This window comes from Hevea brasiliensis, chromosome 7 (assembly GCF_030052815.1).
Source record: "Hevea brasiliensis isolate MT/VB/25A 57/8 chromosome 7, ASM3005281v1, whole genome shotgun sequence".
Taxonomy (NCBI): Eukaryota; Viridiplantae; Streptophyta; class Magnoliopsida; order Malpighiales; family Euphorbiaceae; genus Hevea; species Hevea brasiliensis.
The window spans coordinates 63571629-63596751 of NC_079499.1; the positions used below are offsets into that span (position 1 = coordinate 63571629).

The 25123-nt window shown below is 34.8% G+C and overlaps 1 protein-coding gene across 2 annotated transcripts in view; it reads right to left on the reverse strand.

The window, feature by feature from the left end:
* Positions 1–22505, reverse strand: part of LOC110637666 (vacuolar sorting protein 18) — a 36475-nt gene extending 13970 nt beyond the window's left edge. The window contains exons 1-18 of one of the 2 annotated variants that reach the window (XM_021787911.2): positions 22254–22502; positions 21951–22163; positions 21710–21849; positions 21058–21153; positions 20704–20771; positions 20367–20468; positions 20004–20148; positions 19643–19786; positions 19431–19550; positions 19184–19240; positions 18617–18676; positions 17527–17634; positions 16632–16774; positions 15477–15555; positions 14807–14869; positions 14513–14643; positions 2302–2407; positions 1952–2140 (exon numbers count right to left, since the gene is read on the reverse strand). In XM_021787911.2, coding sequence (XP_021643603.2) covers positions 1952–2140; positions 2302–2407; positions 14513–14643; positions 14807–14869; positions 15477–15555; positions 16632–16774; positions 17527–17634; positions 18617–18676; positions 19184–19240; positions 19431–19550; positions 19643–19786; positions 20004–20148; positions 20367–20468; positions 20704–20771; positions 21058–21153; positions 21710–21849; positions 21951–22163; positions 22254–22416 — 2127 coding nt within the window. In that variant the 5' untranslated portion in view covers positions 22417–22502. Of the gene's footprint in view, positions 1–1951; positions 2141–2301; positions 2408–14512; positions 14644–14806; positions 14870–15476; positions 15556–16631; positions 16775–17526; positions 17635–18616; positions 18677–19183; positions 19241–19430; positions 19551–19642; positions 19787–20003; positions 20149–20366; positions 20469–20703; positions 20772–21057; positions 21154–21709; positions 21850–21950; positions 22164–22253 lie in introns of both variants that reach the window. The other variant, XM_058150105.1, reaches the window with a different exon arrangement.
* Between the last annotated feature and the right edge of the window lie 2618 nt (positions 22506–25123).

Genomic DNA, 25123 nt, shown 5'->3' on the forward strand with positions numbered 1-25123 from the left:
TCTCTCTCTCTCTCTCTTCTCTATTCTATTATTTCTTCTATTTTCTTCCCTGGAATATCTATTGTTAGGGCTACTACTTAACAGGTGATTACAAGGCAACTGCTTTAATAACTCGATTATCAGTAGATGGGGCTGCTCATCCCAAATTTCAATTGAACCAATGTCTGTTATATTATGGAGACAGATTGTTTGTGGGATCTCAGGGAAATTTAAGGCAGCAATTGATTGCTCAGTATCACAATAGTACTATTGGAGGCCACTCAGGCATTCACGCCACTTATTTGAGGCTGCAGAAACATTTTTACTTGTGTGGGATGTATTCAAAGGTGTTGACACGTGCCAAATGTAAGAATGAGACTTCTGCTTATCCAGGGTTGCTACAACCCTTGCCAGTCCCAAGCATGGCAGCACCTTACCATGGATTTTATTGAGCAGCAGCCCAAGTCCAACGGCAAGGATACCATTATGATAGTTATCTGCAGGTATACAAAGTATGCTCACTTTCTTTCCCTATCTCATCCTTTTACTGCCTCTGCAGTAGCTCGAATTTTCATTGACAACATTTATAAGTTGCATGGAGCCCATAACATTTTTGCAAGTTTGTTTCGGAAATAATTCTTTAAGAATTTGGGAACACAGCTCTTTTATAGTAGTGCCTATCATCCACAATCAGATGGGTAATCAGAACGTTTGAATCAGCGTTTGGGCGCCTATTTGAGGTGCATGTGTCACCTTCAGCCCCATTGTTGAAGTGGCTGCCTTTAGCTGAATGGTGGTATAATTCTACCTACCATACTGCCATTAAGAGGACACCTTTTGAGACTCTCTATGGGTATCATCCTCCTGCTTTTCCTGCCATTGTGCCTCCTGATACAACAGTATAGGCATTAGCTGATTTCTTCAGTCAGAGGCAGCACATCCATGAGCTATTGAAGTTTAATTTGAAGCTTGGAAGGAATAGGATGAAGCAGCAAGCTGACACGGGGAGAAGGGAAGGGGCATTTGATGAAGGGGATTGGGTCAACTTTAAGTTGCAACATTATAGGCAAACATCCTTGGCTGTCAGGAAAAGTTTGAAGTTGGCAGCTAAATATTATGGGCCTTTCCAAGTGGAGAAAAGGATTGGACAGGTTGTTTGTAATCTCCAATTGCCTTACAATGCAACTATACATCCTGTCTTCCATGTCCCCTTCCTTAAAAAGAAAATAGGAGACAATGCGGTTCCACAATCACAGCTACCTGCTATGACTGAGGAAGAATTCATTTTGGTGCCCGCTGCTACTCTAAAAACAAGAACCATTGACAGGAATGGCCAGCAAGTGGTTCAAGATTTGGTGCAGTGAACTAATTTTACTTCTGAAGAAGCCACTTGGGAAGATAGGGCATTTCTACTAGCCCAATTTCCTGATTTTCAGCATCCTTGTGGACAAACATGCTCTCATGGAGGGGTATTGTTACATATGGTAGGAGAAAGTATAGAAATAGAAATGTATAGGTTGTAACTGGAGGGAACTGTTGGAGAAAAAACTGGTTGTAACTGTTGCAAGTTGTTATTGAGCAGTTACTAAGCAGTTATAGATGGAGGGAAGATTGTATAAAATGGGTGCTGAGAGTAATTCTATATTCATTCAAGATTCTAATCAATAATATCATCTCTCTCCCATCTTCTTCCTACTCTTTCCTCTCTTCTCTCTCTTCCTTCTTCTCTATTCTATTTCTTCTTCTGTCGAGTATCAGTTGTTAGGGTTCTCACCTAACAGCATGTTCTTAGGTTGCCAAAAATAAAATTTCAATGCAAAATTTTATTTCTTTCTAGGGTATATTGAAGAACGCATGGCTGTGGGTTTTGCCATCCATGCTGAAACTTGCATAAATCTGATCCAGAACCAGATTCTAGGCTTTTGGCTTTAGGTAATACAATGAAAACAATGTGTAATCGCAAAACTATCACCTGCAGAGCAAGAGCAACCGCTTCTTCATGCATGGCCATCATGCTGTATATATGAACACAGGCACGCATTCGCTTTTCCTTGAGGCAAAGACGCAAAGCATACTTGGGATCATAGAAGAAATCAGGTCCATTTTCTCTTCCTTTTCCAAATTTGCATTGAAGGAAACGCAAGAGTGCACCATCATCTTCCTGATTATAAACAAAGAAGGAAAAATCTCATCTAAATAATCCACGCATGAAGTGTGATCTATGATATGAGACAACAAATAAAAAGATAGATTCAATTTTTTTTTTTTTTTTATCTAAAATCAGTCACAAATATTCATCAAAAGTACTGCAAACAAGCTGACCTGCTGAGCATACAGAGAAAGAAGCAGATTGTGAATTCCAGGATCCTCATTATGCAATCGATGAACACAAAACTCCAAATATTTAATGACTTCATGGGTTTCATTCCTGTATGTGATGTGAAGTTGCTGTGAAGATCAATCCACAATTTATAAGAAATAACACATACCAAGTTCCATGTCTATACTTCAACATCTAAAGAGGGAATAGAACTTTGGCATTCAAAGATCATGTTCAAATTGCTAATCTATCAACTAGCAGTCCTGTCTAATGATGTGAGATGCAAGTTCTCTTGAAAAAGGATATATGGCAACACATCAGATCTCTTCAGACAAAAATACGTATGGCACATTGTTAGAATAGGAATGTATAAATTAGATTGATGTAAATTCCTATAATCAAGGGATTAATTCCTATAATAAAGGTGTTAGAATCCCTTAATTAGTGTAAATTAGCTGTAAATTAGAATATAATTAGGAATCATTGTATTTATTAGTTTCCTATTTAATCCTAACCTTCGTACATAAATTAGAATTCTTGTAAATCATTTTTGTATGAAGAAATATAAAAGAAATTCTCTAAATTCTCTGTCTTCTACATAGTATCAGAACTGTGCCAAAATTTTTTGGTGTGAACAGTGTAGTTCTGGGTAGTTTTCTTTTGTGGGTCAAGCTTCTACGTCGTTCTAGGTAGAGAGGTAACTGTCACCACCCACCTGAGGAGGAAGGACACCAGCAGATCGGCCTACGCTCGGAGTCCCACCGCCGTCCGGTGAAGCGCGTGAGCTCACGCGCCTCCAGAAGCCTTGCGTCATTCTTCACACGCCGGCGCGTGCACCCTTTTTCCAGTGATTTCTCCAGCCGTGCCTCTTGCCGACAACCTTCCCTGTCTGACGAGCCTCTGACTAACGTGTTTCCACACCTGGTTTGCACATTTATTTTTTTAGTACTTTCTATTGCCCAGTTTTTTACTTTCTGCCTATTTTTTTAATTGAAAAATGACTAATGGAAAGAAGGAAGCCTCTGAAACAAAGGCTGGATTTGTCAGTGATAATCCCTCTTTACAAATTAGTCCTGTAAAGTTGGATGAAATTAATTATTTGGCATGGTCTAGATCCTGTCTACTGTTCATTCAGGCTAGAGGACTGCAGGAGTATATCACTGAAGATAAGGAAAAGCCAGAAAGTGCTAGTTCTACCTACAATCAGTGGGAGTCGGAGAACTCTCTTGTTATGTCATTGATTATCAATTCTATACAACCTCATATAGCTCGCGGGTATTTACTGTTGGACGGTGCAGCTACTAATTGGAGTGCTGTTTCTTAGACTTATTCTCAAGTTGGGAAAGATGCACAAGTTTATGAGCTTAGGAATAAGATTCATGAGCTTAGGAATAAGGTTCATGGAATGAAACAAGGTGAGTTGACTGTTGCTCAGTATTATGCGGAATTGAGTGGTCTATGGCAAGAGTTGAATTTCTATCAAGATTTTCAGGCTTCATGTCTGGCTGATGCAGTTAAGTTCCAGAAATTGATTGAGAATGAGCGCATATATGATTTTCTTGCTAGGCTAAATGTGGAGTATGATCAGATTCGGGTCCAAGTACTTAGGAAGGATCCTTTGCCCACCTTAAGGCAAATATATTCTTATGTTCAGCAGAAAGAGAGCAGAAGGAGTGTCATGATCAATTCTACAACTGTTGATAAGGCTTGGCTGACTGCTAACTCCTTACGAGAACAGTCGCATAGTCCATCAGATAAGGATCACTTGCATTGTGACTACTGTGGGAAATCCCGGCACACCAAAAAATAATGTTGGAAGCTGCATGGCCGCTTAACTAAAGGGCGTGGACTAAAAATGATGGGCTCTGCTAGACCACAAGCAAATGTATCCGAGGCTATGAGTGTTTCTGAAGATACTACTATCACTGGAATGTTTTCCAATGAAGATTTACAGACTCTAAGGCGATTCCTGTCACAGCTTGAATCACAATCCACTATAGTTGCCTCTTCTAGCTTCGTCAACTCAGATAATACTTTTCTTGCCAATCATAATAATTCATTTTGGGTTATAGATTCTGGAGCAAACAAACATATGACAGGCTCTTCGAATAAATTCATATCCTATTCTCCATGTTCAGGCAAAGAAAAAGTCCGCACTGCGGATGGATCCTCATCTAATGTTGCTGGAAAAGGTTCTGTTAAATGCACTCCTATTATAAGTCTTAGTTCTGTCTTACATGTGCCTAGCTTTCTTATTAATCTTCTGTCTATGAGTTCTATCACAAAAGCTCTCAACTGCAAAATTGAATTTTTTTCCCACTCAGAGTGTATTTCAGGAATTAATAACAAGGAGAACGATTGACAGTTGTAGACTGCAAGATGGGCTATATTTATTGAATGATTGTGTTGATCAGGCCATGTTGGGACAGTGTATGGGTGCTAAGGAAGAAATTATCTAGTGGCATAGGAGACTTGAACATCCTTCATTTACTGTTTTAGAGAAACTTTATCCTCTTTTGTTTAAGCAATGCAAAACTAAATTGTTAGTATGTGATGCTTGTGAGTTTGCCAAACATACTAGGAATCTTATCCTACAATAAATAATAAGGATTCAGTTCCTTTTATAACTATCCATTCTGATGTGTGGGGGCCTACTCAAACTGTGTCTTATCGGTTTATAGATGGTTTGTGACCTTTATTGATTGTTGCAGTAGGTTAACTTGGGTATATCTGATGAAAGGGAAAAATGAAGTATTTTCATGTTTTCAGCAGCTTCACAAAATGATTAGCACCCAGTTTGATGCTCATGTTAAAATCCTGAGAACTGATAATGGCACAGAGTATATGACTGGAGTTTTTCAGGAATATTTGAAGTCACATAAAATTTTGCATCAGACTAGTTGTGTTAACACTAGTGCTTAAAATGGAGTATCTAAGAGAAAAAATTGACACTTACTTGAGGTTGTTAGGTCTCTTATGTTTACAATGAATATTCCCAAACCTTACTGAAGAGATGCTATTCTTTCTGCTGCATATCTTATTAACAGGATGCCACTCCGGACTTTAGAGTTTAGGACTCCTTTAGAAGTTTTGTAAGGTAAAAATTCATCTACTGTTCCTCCAAAGGTCTTTGGTTGTGTTTGCTTTGTTCATCAGCCTAATAGGGGGAAGTTAGAACCTCGAGCCCTCAAGTGTCTTTGTTGGTTATTCCAGTACTCAGAAGGGGTATAGGTGTTACCACCTTCCTACACGGAAATATTTTGTGAGCATGGATGTTACCTTTAGGGAATCTGAATCTTATTTTCATCCACCTCCTCAGGGGGAGCATAGGAAGAAAGAAGATGTGTCTTTCCCTTCTTCTTTGTCTTCTCCCAACTTTCAACTTCAAAGGAAAAATCAGGGCTTAAAGCCTATACCTAATAATGATACTCGGGAGGAGTCACCTAAATCTCGAGGGAAACTAAATAGATCAGATTTAAGAATCTATACTCGACGAAACAAGACAGATATAGCCATCGAGCAGGAGACCGTTGATCAATTAGAATCTCTGGATTCAATTCCTGAACATCCTGAGGTATGTGATGAGTCTCTTTGGGTTCCTGAAGAGTCTAATTTTACTTCTCAATCTACTTTTCCTTCTTCTGATAATAATCTTGATATTCCTATTGCTCTCAGAAAAGGTGTTAGAACCTGTACTAAACATTCCATCTCTAACTTCACTTCCTATGATTCTTTGTCTCCATCCTATAGAGCCTTTCTATTGTCTGTTTCCTCTGTTTCTATCCCACAGGATTGGAATAAAGCATGTCTTGATCCAAAATGGAAGGCAGTCATGGTGTAGGAGATGAAAGCTCTGGCAAAGAATAAGACATAGGAACTTGTTACTCTTCCACTGGGAAAAAAACTAGTTGGATGCAAATGGGTGATCACTGTGAAAGATAGAGCAGATGGTTCAATTGAAAGGTATAAGGCTAGGCTGGTAGCAAAAGACTTCATACAGACGTATGGGGTAGATTACCGGGAAACCTTTGCTCCTGTTGCTAAAATGAATACCATCAGAATTTTACTATCATGTGCAGTAAATCTTGAGTGGGATTTGCAACAGTTTGATGTAAAAAATGCCTTTCTACATGGTGATTTGGAAGAAAAAGTATATATGGAAATTCCTCCAGGATTTAAGGATGAGAAGACCAGAAAAAAAGTTTGTAGATTGAAGAAGGCACTGTATGGCTTAAAACAGTCACCTAGGGCGTGGTTTGATAGGTTCAGTAAGGCTATGGTTTTCTTTGGATACTGCCAAAAAGAATGCTGATCACACCTTGTTTATAAAACACTATAATGGTAAGATCACTATGCTTATTGTCTATGTAGATGATATTGTGGTAATTGGTAATGATAGGGAAGAAATGGCTCATCTAAAAGAGCAACTAGCCTAGAAGTTTGAAATCAAAGAATTGGGAAGGCTAAAGTACTTTCTTGGAATAGAAGTTGCCAGATCAGATAAATGAATCTTTATTTCTCAAAGGAATTACATACTGGATCTGTTGGAGGAAACAGGAATGCTAGGTTGTAAACCAGCAAAGTCTCCCATTGAGACAAATCACAAATTGCAAGCTGGAGTTGGGAAATCAGTGGATATAGGGAGATATTAAAGGTTGGTTGGCAGACTGATTTATCTTTCGCATACCAGACCAGATATAGCATATGCAGTGGGTCTAGTGAGTCAGTATATACATGATCCTCGTGAACCTCATTTAGAGGTTGTTTTCCGCATCTTGCGATATTTAAAATTTGCATCTAGGAATGGACTTCTTTTCTCAAAGCATGGTCATCTTCAGATTAACGTCTTTACAGATGCAGATTAGGCTGGATCTCTTGATGATAAGAGATCGACATCTAGTTACTATATTTTGTTGGTGGTAATCTAGTCACTTGGAGAAGCAAGAAGCAAAATATGATAGATAAATCTAGTGCAGAGGCTGAGTTTAGAGCAATGGCTCAAGGTATTTGTGAACTATTGTGGTTACGAAAGTTGATGAAGGAATTAAAATTGCTGAAAGTTAGTGGTTTGTCCTTGTTCTGTGATAACAAAGCTGCCATTAGTATAGTTCACAATCCAGTTCAGTATGATCGGACCAAGCATATAGAGATTGGCAGACACTTTATAAAAGAAAAAGTTGTCAATGGTTCATTAAATATCTCTTACGTAGGGTCGAAAGACCAGTTAGCTGATGTGTTCACTAAGGGATTAAGCTGTAAGGGGTTTCATACCCTAGTTTGCAAGTTGTGCATATGCAACATACATAAACCAATTTGAGAGGGGAGTGTTAGAATCCCTTAATTAGTGTAAATTAGCTGTAAATTAAAATATAATTAGGAATCATTGTATTTATTAGTTTCCTATTTAGTCCTAGCCTTTGTATATAAATTAGAATTCTTGTAAATCATTTTTGTATGAAGAAATATAAAAGAAATTCTCTAAATTCTATGTCTTCTACAAAAGGAATCCCTTGATTACTAAAATTGTGCATTCCTTCCCTAATGGGAGACTGTAATTGTGTATACAATCATAACTTGAGAAAAAAAAAATCAAGCTAATTTTTCCATACCTTTTCTCTTCTTCTCAATTTCTCTAAATTCTCATGATATCAGAGCCTAAAAAAGGCCTGATTTTTCTTCTGTTGTTCTGCTTTTCTTTTCTGTCTGTTAATTAAAAAAAAAAAAAAACCATCGTTCTTAGTTCACCATCTGCCAAAGGGAGGTGGACTACACCACCAATCCAGATCAATTCTTTGACTACCAGCGAGTTAGAACCAGTTTTCCAGCATCACTCCTCACCAGAAGTCTCTTCGTCAAACTCACCAAGGCCAGGCGACTCTGTCCAAGTGGTTCCTTGCCTTTGGGTCTTTTAAGATCAAGCACCTCTTGTCTCTTAGGTCTTCGACACTTATGAAGAGCTACTAAAAAAAAGCTTGAAAAAGGTACTACTTCCTTGTATTGTGTTACTCTAACTGGGGCTACTTACGATGAGTATCTACAGTACCAAGCAATAAAACAGCAGTCATCGTCCTCATCTATTGTCTCTGCAGTCCAACATGGTAATACATTCACTCATTTGCATGGCTTTAAATCATGGTCACAGTCGCAGTGGCAGTTGCTCTTGCGGATAACGGAAACAGACCTGTAACGGTCGTAATGTAACGGTAACAGCCTGGTGTTGCACAAATTTTTTTGAAAAATTTGCAAAGTTTATGAAATAAGTAAATATTAATAAATACAAATAAAATTAATGTATTTTGGTAAAATTAATTCTAAAAAAATAGTTTAAATTAGAAAGTATTGTTAGGGTAATGGCCGTTACCATTACTTAATGATAAATAACGGTCGTTACCATTATATAATAATGGTAACGGCTATTATCTGTGCAAATCAAGATATGTCTTTAAATAACGGCCTAACGGGTAACGGTCCCTCTAAAAACCAATAAATAACGGTCATTACGTAATATAATGGCCTTTATTTAAAACCATGCTCGTTTGACATAGTCTTCATCTAATGAGTAATGGATTTTTTATTCTAGTGCCTTAGATCACATTTCTGGTAACCTAACTCTTTTCTCTATTCTTAGTTCTCCAAATTTTGCTAATGTTACCCTAGCTAATGGATCAAAAACTGTAATTAAAGGAACAGGTTAGGCTCACTCTTTTCCTTCCATACCTTTAAATTCAGTTTTATTTGCACTCGAATGTCCATATAATTTGAAATTCCTTAGCAAGTTAACTAAACAACTAAACTATTCTGCAACATTTTTTGTTGATTTTGTTCTTGTGCAAGACCGGGGTACAGAAAAAGTGATTGGCATCGGCCGTGAGTCATAAGGACCGTATCATCTCTCCAACTCAAAGTCTCCAGTTGCCTTTACTTCTGATGCCACTCCTAATCTTCTTCATAATCGTTTAGGCCAAATATCTCCAAACTCCAGAGACCGGTTCCTTCTCTTTCCCACTTATCCTCTTTAAATTGTGAATCTTGTCAACTTGGCAAACAAAATTATTCTTCTTTTCCAAGAAGCATTAATAATCAGGCTATGTCCACATTTGACATTGTTCATTCAGACATATGCGGTCCAAGTCGAGTCAGTTCAACTTTGGATTTTCATTATTTTGTCACCTTTATTAATGATTATTCTCGTTGCACTTGGTTATTTTTAATGAAGGTTATTTTTAATGAACAATCGTTCTGAGTTATTTTTTATTTTTCAAAAAATTGTTTGCTGAGATACGTTACTCGATTTTGTACTTCTATTAAAGTGTTCCGTAGTGATAATGCACAAGAATATTTTTCTCTTCCTTTTTAAACCCTTATGTCTTCTCAAGGTATCATTCATCAATCTTCTTGCGCTCATACTCCTCAACAAAATGGAGTAGTTGAGCGTAAGAATAGACATCTAATTGAAACAACTCTTACTTTGCTTCCCTTTGTTTTTGGGGGAACGTTGTCCTTATTGCTTGCTATCTGGTTAATCATATGCCTTCTTTTGTTTTGCAGCATCAAAGTCCTCATTCAGTTCTCTATCCAAATCAAAATCCATTTCCTCTTACGCTACGTGTATTTGGTTGTACCAGTTTTGTTCACAATCTCAACCTAGGAAAAGACAAACTTCAATCAAAATCTATCAAATATGTTTTCCTATGGTACTATCGTCTTTAAAAAGGCTACAAATGCTACGATCCAACTACCAATAAATATTTTATTTCAGCAGATGTAACCTTTTTCAAGACTTCTCCATACTTTTCACCAAATACAGCTAACCAAACTTCCATTTCCATGGCACTTCCTATTCCTATTCCTATTCTTCCTAACCAAAAGTCTTCTCCTCCACTTTAGGTTTACTCAAGACAACCTTAATCAAATCCTCTGTCTACTAACCCAATTGATGTTTCTTCTTATGATACAAGTCCATAGATTACTTCCAGTGACTCATTGCCTACTCCATCTCCTACACCGTTCGAGCCCTTTACAAATGATGCTACCCTTTCTATTACCCTTCAAAAAGGTACTCGATCCTCTCACAATCCTCATCCCATTTATAATTTCTTGAGTTATCATCGTTTGTTACCTTCATATCATGCTTTTGTTACCAATTTATCCACTATACCAATACCTAAGATTGTGTCAGAAGCAATGTATCATGATGGTCTATTACCCTTCAAAAAGGTACTCGATCCTCTCACAATCCTCATCCCATTTATAATTTCTTGAGTTATCATCGTTTGTTACCTTCATATCATGCTTTTGTTACCAATTTATCCACTATACCAATACCTAAGATTGTGTCAGAAGCAATGTATCATGATGGTTGGCGGCAAGCTATGATTCAGGAAATGACTACTCTTATAATAATGGTACTTGGGAGATAGTTCCATTATCACATGGCAAAACTATAGCTGGATATCGTTGGGTGTTTACAATTAAGGTAGGATCGGATGAGAAAATTGATTCTCAAAGCTCGACTAATTGCCAAAGGCTATACTCAGATATTTGGCCTTGATTATGGTGATACTTTTTCTCTCGTAGCGAACATTGCTTCTGTTAGTCTTCTTATCTCTATGGCAGCCATGTTTCATTGGCCTTTTCATCAGTTTGATATTAAAAATGCCTTCTTACATGGCAAACTTGCTGAAGAAGTATATCTAAAGCAACCACCAAGGTTTGTTACTTAGGGGGAGTCTAGATTGGTGTGTCAAGTGCTCCGGTCTCTTTAAGGTCTGGAATAATCCCCGAAAGCATGGTTTGGTTGGTTCAGTACTGTTATTCAACAATTTGGGATGCATTGAAATGAAGTAGACCATTTAGCTTTTTACAGACATTCTTCTCATGGCAAGTGTATTTATTTGATAGTTTATGTTGATAATATTATTATAACAGGTGATAATCATGAAGTCATTGCCCAACTCAAATAGCATTTGACCAGTCATTTCTAAACCAACGACTTAGGAATGCTAAAATATTTCCTAGGCATTGAGGTTGCCCAATCTAGCAATGATATTGCTAGTTCACAAAGGACATATACATTGGATATATTGAAAGAAATCGGCATGCTAGATTTTAAAACCTGTTGATACTCCCATGGACCCAAATATTAAGCTTGTTCCTGGACAGGGGTAGCCTCTGAAAGATCCTAGCCAATATCAAAGGCTTGTTAGTAAGTTCAATTACCTCACAATCACACGACCAGATATCTCTTTCGCAATAAGTGTGGTTAGCCCACTCCTATAACCCCCTTGTGATAGTCACTGAAGCGCAGTAGTTCGGATTCTCAAGTATATTAAAGGAATCCCGGTACAGAGTCTGTTATATGAAGATAGGGGACATACACAGATTGTAGGGTATTCTGATGCAGACTAGGCAGGATTTCCTTCAAATAGATTCAGGGTATTACATTCTAATTAGAGGGAATCTAACATTTTAGAAAAGTAAGAAGCAAGATGTGGTGGCCAGACCAAGTGTAAAAGCAGAGTGTCAGGCTATGGCTTTGGCTAGATGCAAGCTTATATGGTTAAAACAACTTCATGAGTTACAATGTGGAGGTGATAAACAAATGAAACTGATTTGTGACAATCAAGCTGTGTTACATATCGCTTTTAATCCTGTGTTTCATTAAAGGACAAAGCAAATAGAGATAGATTGTAGACAAAAGATTGAGTCGAGATGTATTGCTACAAGTTTTGTTAGTTCAAATGATTAGTTATTTGATATTCTCACTAAATCTCTCCGAGAAACTAGAATTGAGTATGTCTATAACAAGCTAGGAGCATACAATATATATGCCCCAGCTTGAGGGGGAGTTTTATAATAGGAATGTCTAGATTAGATTGATGTAAATCCCTATAATCAAGGAATCCCTTGATTACTAAAATTGTGTATTCCTTCCCTAACAGGAGATTATAATTGCGTATATATATGTACAATCATAGCTTGAGAAAAAAAATAAAGCTAATTTTTCCACAAAATCTCCTTTCTTCTCTATTTCTCTAAATTCTCACACATCAAAGGAATAGCATATGAAAAATTAAATTGCACCTTATTTTCTCAAGGAATTATCCTAGAGAACTAAAAAAAACTATTTATCATTCTGATCTTCATGAACAAAGCATTTGATGTTGTTAGGGTAAGTGGCTCTATAGCGTTGATGGAAGATGAAAAGGTGGTGAGTGACATTGCATCTAGACCACAAACAGATAATAAGTAATTTGAAGATTCTAAAATACACCGGGAGCACTAAGCACTAAAAATAGTGCTCCCTATAGAAATAAAAAGCAATTTCTTTCTTGATTGTGGAAGGTGGGTCTTGTGTGTTTTGTGAGAGAGAATGTATAAACACCAAGTGCCCCCTCTTAATAATTAGTCTAAAATTTATACCATGTTGCTAGTAAAACAAATCAGCAAGCCTATCATCTTTAATTATGGTAAATTACAACTTTGTCCCTTAGGTTTGTCAATATTAATGCGTAAATTGCCATATATTGATTCCATCCTCAGTCCAAAGAGTGCACATGTTCCATGCTTAGTGCTAAGACATTATTACCCTTATAATTAAACCAAATTTACCAAGGATAGCTCCCCTTCCCCCCCCCCCCCCCTCCTTCCTCTCTCTAGCAGTGATCTCTCTGTCTCTCTTTCTCTCTCTCTTCTATCACTCACTCTCTTTGTCTCTCTTTCCCTCCTTTTCTCTCTCTCTCACCATAGTTTTCCCCTCCCACTCCCTCTCTTGAATTTTGTTGCCCTTTAAAAAGAGAGAGAGAGAGAGAGAGAGAGAGAGAGAATCAAAGCTTCCAATCTCTCGTCCAAATCCTTCCCAACTCAAGTCCATCAACCAGAATCAAAGCTTCCAATCTCTCATCCAAATCCTTCCCAACTCAAGTCCATCAACCTCATCCAAATCAACAAATCCAAAATTTGAAACAAAAATAGGGATTGCAAAAGAGAGGAAACTTGAAATTTCAATGAAAGAAAAGACCCAAAATATGAAATTTAAAATAAAAAAAAAAAATCCCCTATTATCTGAATCCATAATGACTGAAGAAAGTTGGATGATCATAAACTATAACCTGGGCTATTTGATGCCTCAACAAATTTAGGCTGTGAGAAGAGAAGGATTCAGGTTGGGCTATTTAGAATCCCTAATGGAAAATTGAGGCAATTTTCAGCACAAATCTGAGCTTTATAGGAAAAAAGAAACTCTCCAGTAGCTACAGAGAGAAACTGTGGGAGAGGAGAGAGACACATATGGCCATAATCTTCTCCACCCACTCCAGATCGGGTTTCAAGTTCCTTCGTCATTCTGAAGCTTTAAATTAACCCTCATATCATGACGGGAGAGGAAGACGAAGAGAATCAAAACTTGCTCAAACAAGGATTAGCGTTGAGGAATGCTTGTAGCAACAATGAATTTGCAAGAAGACTAACTTTATCTACCATTCGATCCAATCAACCTGGAGAAAGAAGTGTGACAGTGAGGGTTAAGGAGGAGGAGGAGAGAGAGAGAGAGAGAGAGAGAGAGAGAGAGAGAGAGAGCAACGTAGAGAAGGGGCAATGTAGATAGCATCAGATGGGGTGGTGGGAGGGTTGGGGTTAGGGTGTATACTGTACAGAGCATCTGGAGGGTGGGAGGATGGGAGTATCATCAATTATGAGAATAAAAAAGTTCTCTCTCTCATTTGACAGCTATTTTATGGCTTCACTAGCAGAATATGCTGAAAAAATTGAACAGATAGACCTATGTATTAACAGAATCAATATTCAGGGATCTTTTAACTTGGTTTCCAAAATACAGGGACCTAGTCCTTAAAGGATGAAATTGTAATTCACCCTTCTAATTAATATAACAGAATTTGCAAATGATGACACTAAAAATTTGATCACAATAAACTGCACAACTTGATGTATAAAATGATGAATCAAGTAAGAAGGCCAACGAATTAGGAAGTCGAGAACTGGTATGAGCAACTTTGTCAAATGCTATCATAAAAAGCTTTGAAACTGTAATCCTAGCTCAAAACTGATACACTGTCCAGCAGCATTTGCAAGTTTAATTAGGAAGCAAAATATATAGTAATATAAATAAATCATGCTAATGCTTAGAGCAAGAATAAGCACTCATCTTAGTGGAGAGAGAAATACATAATAAATTCAAACAAATATCCACATTACTTTGCATGGGGTTCACTTGAATAACGCATCATTGCAGGAATCAGTTTCCTTGGGTTTAGGTTCTTTGTGGCCATCCATGATTCCACAGTTTCATATGCATCAAGCGCAATAAGGTCTGGAGCAAACTTGTACTGCAAAGTAAAAACTACCTCACTTATTACCTTCAAAATATTATGACTGAACATAAGAACCAACAGACTCTTTAAAGCATAAAAAACAGCATTGCAGATATCTGATTCCAAATTTGAGGCTGAGAAAATTGGCCATATTATAAATTGTGAACTTCATATGTACCTGAAGGTCTATAGGAACAGCAGGTTTTTGAAGCACTTCCAGTGCTCTCTTTGCTTCTCCTTGCTGAATCAAACACCACCCACCCCAAAAAGAGAGAGAGAGAGAGAGAGAGAGAGAGAGAGATTAATAAAAGAGAGAGAGAGAGAAAGAGAGAGAGAGAGAACAAAGTCCAGTTATCTAATAAGTCAAAAACCAAGTAAAACTGTAAGTACAAAATCAAGAAATTAGCATACAATTCTGATACAGTGCTAAAATTGTTCATAAAAACAAAAGAAAATATTTAGAATTTAAAATGATTTATTCTAATGACATTGAAGCCTTTTCTGTTGCCATCCTACTTTATTAAGACAATATGAAATAGATGAAAATGGAGGACCAAATATTTTAGTTTCTAATGGAAATAAGTAATAAAATTCCCAACGAAATGGTAACCTTCTGTTTTGCATAACATAAAACAGATTAAACTCTGAATTAGAATACCTAAAAATGCAGAAAGAAATTTCAGTGGTCAAAAAAATATTTAAGACAACATAGAGCAAGATTTGGATGGATAAACTCAAAATGGAGAATTTCAAGTATATAACTAACACTACAAAAAATTAGCATGCATACGTTGTTGTTGCGCGCACGCGTGTATATATATATATACGCGCAAAGATTGTTAAAGCACCTGAATATAGTGGTGAATTACAATCTCATACTGCTCCTTCAGACAAGCAAAATATACTAGTTCTTCAACCCTACCATAGCTGCAGAAGAATATATTAATTAGAAACTTATTTGAACATATTTCAACAAAGGAATATTGAAGAGAAAATGATGAAAGAGACATGTACGCTGAACAATTACGTATAATGGTATCTTGAAACTCCAGATGGTTTTGGATCAAATAAATCTATCGTATGTAGTAAACAATTTCCCTCCACCTTGCAACAGATAATTAATACATGCCAAGTGACAAAGTCCTTGCATATCACATATCACACAAGGTACAATAATTTGGGAAACATCTGAAGTAAAACGGTTGAGCCATATAACAATATAAACAAAATGCAGCAACCAAATTTAATACTTTTATTGTGATTCATAATTCTAATGTAAATCAACTCAATTGACAAAAGCCTTAATCCTTGCTACTGAATGCTTAGGCAATTCAGACATCCATAAAATATAATAGCATAACAAAATTGTAAGCCTTACAATAGCATCTTCAAGAAAAAATGACCATGGTAAATGAAAGGAGAATAAAATCATCAATATGCCCGTCTACAACTTCTTTTTACACCAAGAACTCAACAAAATTGAATAATTGTTCCTATCTTTAAAAAAATGTCATAAGAAGGTAAACATCCAAAACGATGTTCTAGGATACCAAGAATCAATCATACAACACTCTTATTTATCTGGAATAGATAAACAACTTAGGGTCAATTTGGCATTGTTGTTCGAGCGGAGCTCTTGTTGAGAAAAGCACCTTAGTTAGAGGGTGTTAAAAATCAGTTCAAAGTTAAACTTGACATGTTTTAGCCATAAAAACTCCAACACAACTAAACATCTATTTTCAAATGGTTTTTTAACAGCACCTATAGATAGAGTTTCTAACTAAACCAATGTTCCTACCCACATACATACATACATATGTATGTATGTATGTATGTATGTATGTATGTATGTATATATCATGTTTTTATTGTTTTTATTTCTTAATTTTCTACACTACTAATAAATTTAATGGAAAAATGAAACAATTTACAGCAGACAATACCGATAAATGAAAATATGAACTGGCATATGCGATGCAACCAGAAATTACAAAATGCTTTACCTCTCTAATAGTTTCATTGTAGTTGCCTCATCCAAGACATCCTTGCTGTCACTAAGGAAAGCACGGAACTCTCGAATGATTGATTGATACTCAGAGCTGTGATTTTCTGAAGCACTGTCCTCTTCCAGAAGTAGCCGATTTATCTTAAATATATATATATATATACACACACATATATAAAATATAATGTTAAATTCACTACAAGATATCAATTACAGTGGCTTAGTTTCTTGAACCAATTAGAAAATGCCTTCAGAATCAGAATAATTCACACCCTCATGCGATACAGTTTACGCAGCAACTGAAGTTTCTAATGTTTTGTAAAATATACAACAGAGAGTACAATAAATGAAGCAAGTAATTAAGGAATGTCCCAAAATGTGTAAGATTGTTTACCTGAGTTTCTTGATGCTTTTATACTAATTTTTGTTTAACATTCTAGAAAAAATCATCTCATATTGCTTGGTATGCACAGGCTTTTAATGTGGAAAACAGAAAGAAAAGAAGTTTACAGTAAATGCCATGGTTTCCATCCAAGAAGCATAATGTCTAATTGCATAAAATTTCAAGAACATAAAAAGCTATGCCCAAAAAAATATAAAAAGAAGAAAAGGTGCACCTTTGCCATCTCATGTATTCTGATGTAATTTCAGCAATTAATTTCTTTTGAAGTTTTCATTGATGTAGACATGCAAATGGAAATTGAAAAGTTGAAGAAAAAATTGGCTCAATGTCCTGGTGCTGTAGGATCCAACAAATCAAACCTAATCAATTTTTATTCTTGTGCCAGGAACATCTTCCACGTTTACAATGCCATTCAGCATACAGAGAGCGGAACAAATCAAACTGGTAACCAGATTACTCATCAAAAGTAATGCATGGAAAGAAATAAAACCTTGTCCAAGTATAATTCAGTTGCCCACGTGGAAATCATTGTTATCTGGCATTTATCATCCTTTGCAAGATTGTCTAGTTTCCGCAATAAGAAAGTTCTCAAAGCATCCTGCAAGTAAGCAAAGTGAGCTAAGAATATGCAGATGCGCATATGCAAACGCAAAACAAAACATTTAAGTTAAAATACAACTACGCATAATTCAATCATTCTACATAAGCAGTTTCAAAGATTATGGTCATTAATATCATACTGAGAAATTCAGATTAGCCCATTTTCAACGTTTTATCCAAATTAGCCAAGGAGTTTCAATTTAAAGTCAATTTAGCCAAAAAATAAGTAAATAAAGACATTTAGCTTCTTATTTTTTGGGTTTAAATCAAGAAATCAAGAAATTTAGCCTAAAAATCAAGAAATTGAACTTCTTGATTACTTCTTAATTTTTAATTTAAATTAAGAAATAAAGAAATTTAGACCATAAATTTTAATATTTTGGCTAAATTGAGATTAAATTGAAATTTCTGTGCTAATTTTGACAAAAAGTTAAAGAAAGCTACATTGAACTTGCCTAATGAGTATAGGGGCAAAATTGAACATTTTACCTAATTTTAACATGCATCGTCAACCTTTTTGTCAAGTGCCAATCTGTATGAGAAGTAAGGAGCTTTATATAGCTAAATACATTTCAGTTAAAATACATCTATATTCAATCCCCCTATGTAAGTAGTTCCAAAGACTATGGTCATTACTATTATAATGAGAAATTCAGATCATAATTTTAACATGCATCATCAACCTTTTTGTCAATCGCCAATCTGTCTTAGAAGTAAAGAGCTTTATATGGCTAACCATTAACAAAGGTAAACATGAATTTTGCTACCAATATTGCAAAAATGTATGGACAATTTGAAAAAATAAAATTTGTGGATTATTAAACAAATCACGATACCAACATCCTTCTCAAACCCTAATTTAGCTTTAAGTAATACATATACTGTAAAAATATTATTGAATATGTAAAAAGCATCTGCAGTTTATTACATTTGCAATAACATGCAAATTATACTGAAAAGATGAATAATAATGCAATTACCTGTTCACTTGCACTAATAAACTTCAGAGTGATTTCCTCAAATGATAATATATAATTAACCTGGAGAACAGCTCCCATCAGTTAAAGTTTGTATTGCAAACAAGGAGGAAAAAAGGCTAACCACTTCAAAATCACAGTTAGAGACAATACTTCAATGGCCCCTCCCAATTCTCCAGCACACACATACATACATTACTATATTTATAATATTAATTGAAGAAAAGCAGTAGTTCTTTAAACAAAGCTTCTTGCATTCATGTATTGAATCTCACAAAAGGAAAATGAACTTTTAACAGATTGTTGCTTTTATGCACAATTCTTATGACTCCTATCTTATTTGATTGAGCCCCAAGAGACCAAATTGAGGATGTCAACATGCAAAAGTGAGGGAAAGGAGAGAATTGAGTTTAGGCATGCATACATGATGTCAACCATGTACTCAAGAGATAATTCATTAATATAAAGCTACAGCAAGAGAACTTCAATAAGGACAACAACACATAAACGGACATATTAACATAATGAAAGAAAGATGATAAAAACTAAAATTAAGAAACAAAGAATTACTTTTGCATAGAAGGATGCTGCTCTCAAAAAATCCCTGGAGTCAAATGCAGCATCTGCCTGCATCAGAAACCACTCTAGTTATATAATTTAAGGTTCAAGAAAAGTACTGTAAAACTTTGCATAGATGCGTCTGAACTTTAGCTGGCATAATTTGAATTTCTTTTATTAAGAAACTAATGAGACTTTAGCCAAAAGTTACAAATAAAACAGCTTTACTTTCCTTGCGATGAGGTTCTTTTGAAATTACCTGCAACAAATATACTTGGTCTCTCTGCAGCGGGTCACGGCAATTTGCTAAAGCTGCAGCATATTCCTTCATGTCTAGATACACCTTCCACATATCCCGTCCTTCGTCATTAACAGACACCTATATTATTTACCAATTCAGAAGCATGAATGAAAAATTACATTCTTTTGCAACAAGAAAACAAAACGGGAAAAGATGAAATCCATACAAACCTGAAATACAGAATTTTGGTCATATGCATAGAACAAGCCAGCAGTGGCATCGATACATAATCCAATAACATCCCTTGAAACTGATTCAGATGTTTGATCAAACTGAAGTTCCTCTATAATTTGCTCACTAATTCTGTTCACAACCTAAAAAAAATAACATAGAAAATAAATTTACAGTCTTAATGGCAGAGAAAATGCATAATAAATAAAATCCAAAATAAAATGGAAGCCAGTTGGAGCTATAAGCAATAGTTTATTAAATGGTAAATAATTAAAGAAAATTCATTTTCTTCATGCATAAAGTAGAGAAACAATTAGCATCATCAAAAGCAAAATTATTCATAATGTTCTTACAACACACCTTAACCTTATTTCCAATAAGAAGCAAGAAATGAAATTCAGATACTGCCATAGAAGATGGTTTAATTGCATCAGCACCATCACTTAGTTTTGAATAGTCCAGAAGAGCCTTGCTCTCCACAAAATTTTCATCTCCATTTGGATAACTAGCAAATGAGTTTCCCATAAAACGATTGTAAGAAAATATTTAAGAACAGAATCACATTTTGATAGAACACTTGGGACTAAGAAACTGCATGTATGAACAAATAGTGAACTACAACATATTTTTTTAAAAGAAAAAAGGTGAAACTTAAAGGAATCTGAAGGACAAATTGATTATGTGGATATCAAGGAAGAAAGAGAAAATAATGTTATCCTTTACCTATGCTGTGCTCCAAAATTTAGACCACCATGATAGATACCTGCTCCAGATAACCATGCAAAATGCACGGCTCTTCTTTGCTTGATAAAGAAATGTAGTTCACTAAGAGTTTATCAAAATGGCAGGAAATTTGAATAAAAAAAATGTCAGAAAGTTTATGAGAAATTAGTAAATAATAGTTTTCCAGCCACTTATAAACCACAGATTGCTGATTAGAGGGAAAAAAAAAAAAAAAAAGCAAAATAATTTCTACATAAATTAATAACTTATAACCAGATTATCTAAGCTTCTTTTTTAGATAGCTTAAAATAATATTAAAGTGAGGACAAGCACTTGCCTGTTTGGTATTTCACCAGGCAGTTCCATAAAATGCACAGCACGATCTAAATAACTAGCAAAAACCGTCTGCAAATGCAAAGCAACATAATAAGTATTAAATTGATGTTATGATTACCAATATCAAGCAAAAACAAAGGATTAATAACTTTCATGGAAGCAAAATATAATCCACATAAATGATATTCATAATATAAGCAGAAATTAAGTATTGGAACTTTCTGTCAGTTTGAGGCTTGAAGCATTCTGCTGTAGGCCTAGAAAAAACTAATTTTTAGAAACGTACACAATAAATAGTTTCACTAGGCTCATTTCAGTTCAAAGCCTCAATGTATGGAATTGGAAATAAACATACTTCTAGTGTTCCAATTCCAGTAAATGAATAAAGTCGTGTAGGAGTAACAGCCATCACATAGTATCTTGCTCCATTGCTTAAGTTGGCCGTTTCCATCTGCACACACAATAACACAAGAACTTCTTATTTTAAGTCATACAATTTCATCCACGAGGCAATCGTTCAGAAACTACCTAATTATCTCTTTTGCGTGGACTTGGAAATAAGGGAAAGAAAAGTTTTAATATCCATATTAACTTCTGAGAATCATTCATTAATCCATGAAATTCACTGGCCAATAGCCGAAACAAATCAGATATCCAAAAAAAAAAAAGAAAATACAACTCCCCATGCCCATAAAGATAGGTTTACTTTCCTTTTCATTTGTCCCAAGTTATATATCACATTCTTTTTGAAATAGTAGTTTATTATTAGTTTACTAATATGTCCCTATTTAATATGCACAAATAAAAACCATTAGTTTCAAAATAATTTAGTAACATAATTATTAAATTTTTAATAGAGCAATATGAGTGGAGGGTATATTAGAAAAAGACTAAACAAAACTATGAAGTAGGCGTACTACTGCTTCTTAATATATTATGATGAAGAGGAAGAAGCAGTAGCATCCATAAGAACTATCTGCAAGAAGAAGCAAACTAAAAATAAATACCTGCAAGCCCATGAAAGCTTCTGGAAGTTCAGTTAATTGAAAGAGGAATTTTACATACTTCTCCCTTTTATCCTTCTCATCAACTGCAATCTCATGAAGTTGGCCATTGTCTGTTCCCACAATAACTTCTTTCGTAGAAGCTGAATTAAAACAGACAATTGAATCATATGCACAAACCCTTACCAAAATTTACCAGAAAACAAATAACATACGAAAACATAAAATAAATCAAATATTTTACCCTCAGTGATCTGCTGTCTATTCCAAGCGACAGCATTAACAACAAGACCTTTCAATTTACTAAGAACACGAGGCTTGTTCCACTTTGCATGAGTATAATAAGTTTCAGCACCTCCACTACCAACCACAATAGCAATACAGTGGCTTCCACCAGGATCAACAAACACTCTGTGAATAGATTGCTCCCCAGGTCGACCCCCAGAAAGATCAATATCTAAATTCCAAATCACCAACAATAAATTAGACAATTTTACAGTCTAATTTAATCAAATTCAACGAAATAGCTAAAAGAATCGTTACTTACCATAAGAATCACCGATCCCAAAATCGTGTCTAATCACCCATCCTTTGCTAGTTCCTATCACAATTACATCATTTCCAGCAGCCATGCAAGTAATTACACCTTTCCCCTTCGCTGCATACCTCTCTAGAAGATCCACCGTGAACACCTGCTTCCCTTGATCCATTTTTTCGGCTCCCAAAACCAGTTTCCTGATCAGAGCTGAGCAGATAACCGAGAAAGTGCACAAAGACACAGCAAGTGTGCTTAATCCAACCAGCTTACGACGTCGTTTGGTGTCTGGCTTTACTACCCAGGTTTCCTATTAAAACGCACCGTTCTCGAATCCACAAATTATGCGTCTGGCCAGAAGCTAGACGCTCCGAATGGCCCCATTTAACTAAAGGAAAACTTATTATTTAATCTGTATTTTAATAAAATTAATTATTTAATTTTATATTTAAAAAAATATATTATTTAATTTTTATAATAATTTTCATTAAGTTATTTAACTCCTTTGTTAAATTTTTTATTATTCAAATTATTTAAATTATTGTTTAATTTTTTTATTTTCAAAAAATTAATTAGTTGATTTAAAAAATACTATTATTTAGTAATTCTATTTTATTGAAACTAATTACTTAGTTTATGTATTTTGAAAAATATATTTTTAGATAAAAATAAAAATTTTACTATATGGAGGCTAAATCTTAATTTATATATTTTTTAAAATTTTCAATTCTTAGGATATTATTTTTATTTTTCTCTAATTAGAAATAATTTTTCTTAATCATTTAGAAATTTAAAGAAACTTATTAATATTTTTATATAGACCATTTATATCATTTTTATTGACAGATGAAAATAAAGAGAAAATAAGGGAGAAAAATATATGAGTGTAGAGGAAAAAAACATAGAGAGAGAAATAAAAAAGAATAAAAAAGAAATAAGAGAAAGAGAATTATGATAGTTTAAGTATAAAAATTAATTATGAAACTAAATAATTAATAGAGTCAAATACAATAACTAATGTGTTTTTTTAAAATATAGTGACTAACTAATTAGTTTCTCTAAAATAGAGAGACTAAATAGTTGGTTAACCAATGCTGACTAACGAAAAATTTAACGGAGGGACTAAATAGTTTGACGAACCTTTTTACAGGGATTAAATAGTATATTTTTTAAAATACAAGGATTAAGTAATTAATTTTATTAAAATATAGAGACTAAATAGTAATTTTTCATTCACTAAAAGGGTGCATCCAAAAAGAAATACCATGAGGTGAGTTTAGATTTATTTACTAAAATTGGTGATTATACTAAATTAGATGAGAGAGAAAGGAATACTAATATGCATAGCGTCTCACTATTAAAAAAATTAATAAATAAAAGAATCTCTAAAAGTAGGGGAAAAAACATTAAAAGAGCAGTTAAATGAATGCTATTTTAAATAGTATCTGGCTACTTTAATAATTTTTTTTACTCTCTCCATTACACTAATATCCACACCACAACTCTCTCACTTGCACTTACACCTATACAGTCTAATTATTGACTAACTAATAATGTGATATAAAAAATATTAATAATTACAGAAGGAAAAAAAAATTTAAAAATATAAATATTATTTTTAAATGCAAATGAGATAATTGTGGTATGGGTCTAAATGTAAATGAGATAATTATAGTATGGTTGTGAGTATAATAGAGAGAGTAAAAAAATTACACAAGTAGTCAGATGCTACTTAAAATAGCATCCAGCTTGTCATAACTCAAATTATAAGCCAGATCGACACTAGAATTTGGGTCAGTATAAGACCCTCAAAACTCGTAGTAAGTCTTACTAGTTTTAGCCTAACCATAAAACCCATATCTAAAGCCCAACTCAACCCATATCTAAAGCCCATTTTCAAGAAATCAACCGAATAGAGTTCAGCTATAAGCTAGACTACCCAACATAGAGTTTAAGCTCACCCGACCTATGATCACAAAATATATAAATTTTGGGAGCTCTGCTAGCCCTCACAATCCTCAACATAGCAATTATATCAAATGGAAACTCAGCTCCCTCATCTAAATTATATATTCATCCCATTTAACAACACATGTATAAATATAAGTTTACAATTTCAAAATAAATAATCTTTTATAGTGCCACGCCATATATAATATTCCCAGCACATGCGGAGTCTGGATTTTTAATCAATACTATGAAATACTGATATTTGCTGCTAGTAGATTTACGATGAAGGAAGCAAGTTAATCACAAAAAAAGAGAACCTCCTGTAACCTGGAAAAATAATAGGGTGAACAGGAGTGAGCGTTCGGCTCATAGAGTAAAATATTGATTTTAAGTACAATTTCTATAACTATCTAGGCTAATGCATTCCTAAATATGAAATGCAACATATAACAACACATTCAAACAAGTTTAAACTATATTCGCATAAAGAATAATTTGGAGCACTCACACATTCAAGTATCACATCAATCAAATATATATATGGGAGTTGATCCTCTATACAGCTCTCTTAATTCATTATCTGTCAGCGAGATCAACTCGAGCCAGACTTTCTCTTAATAATCCAAATGCGGGGGTCAGTGAAATCAATTCAAAGCCATACTTACCCTGACTTATCATAAAAATGACCGAGCCCTGACAAGCTAGCTCAAGCCAATTTGTCGTCCTACCCATATATAGTACCACACCTTACTCGCGTCGACACACGCACACAGTTCTAAATCACCCTAAGGAGACACCCACATTAATTTTATCAAATAATAGAAATGTAACACAAAGCGTGCTTGTAATTGTAATTCCCTCAGTTTATGTAGTTTCATACATTCTATTATTCCAGCGACTAACGTCTGTTCGGACGGCTGGAATGTCTGGAA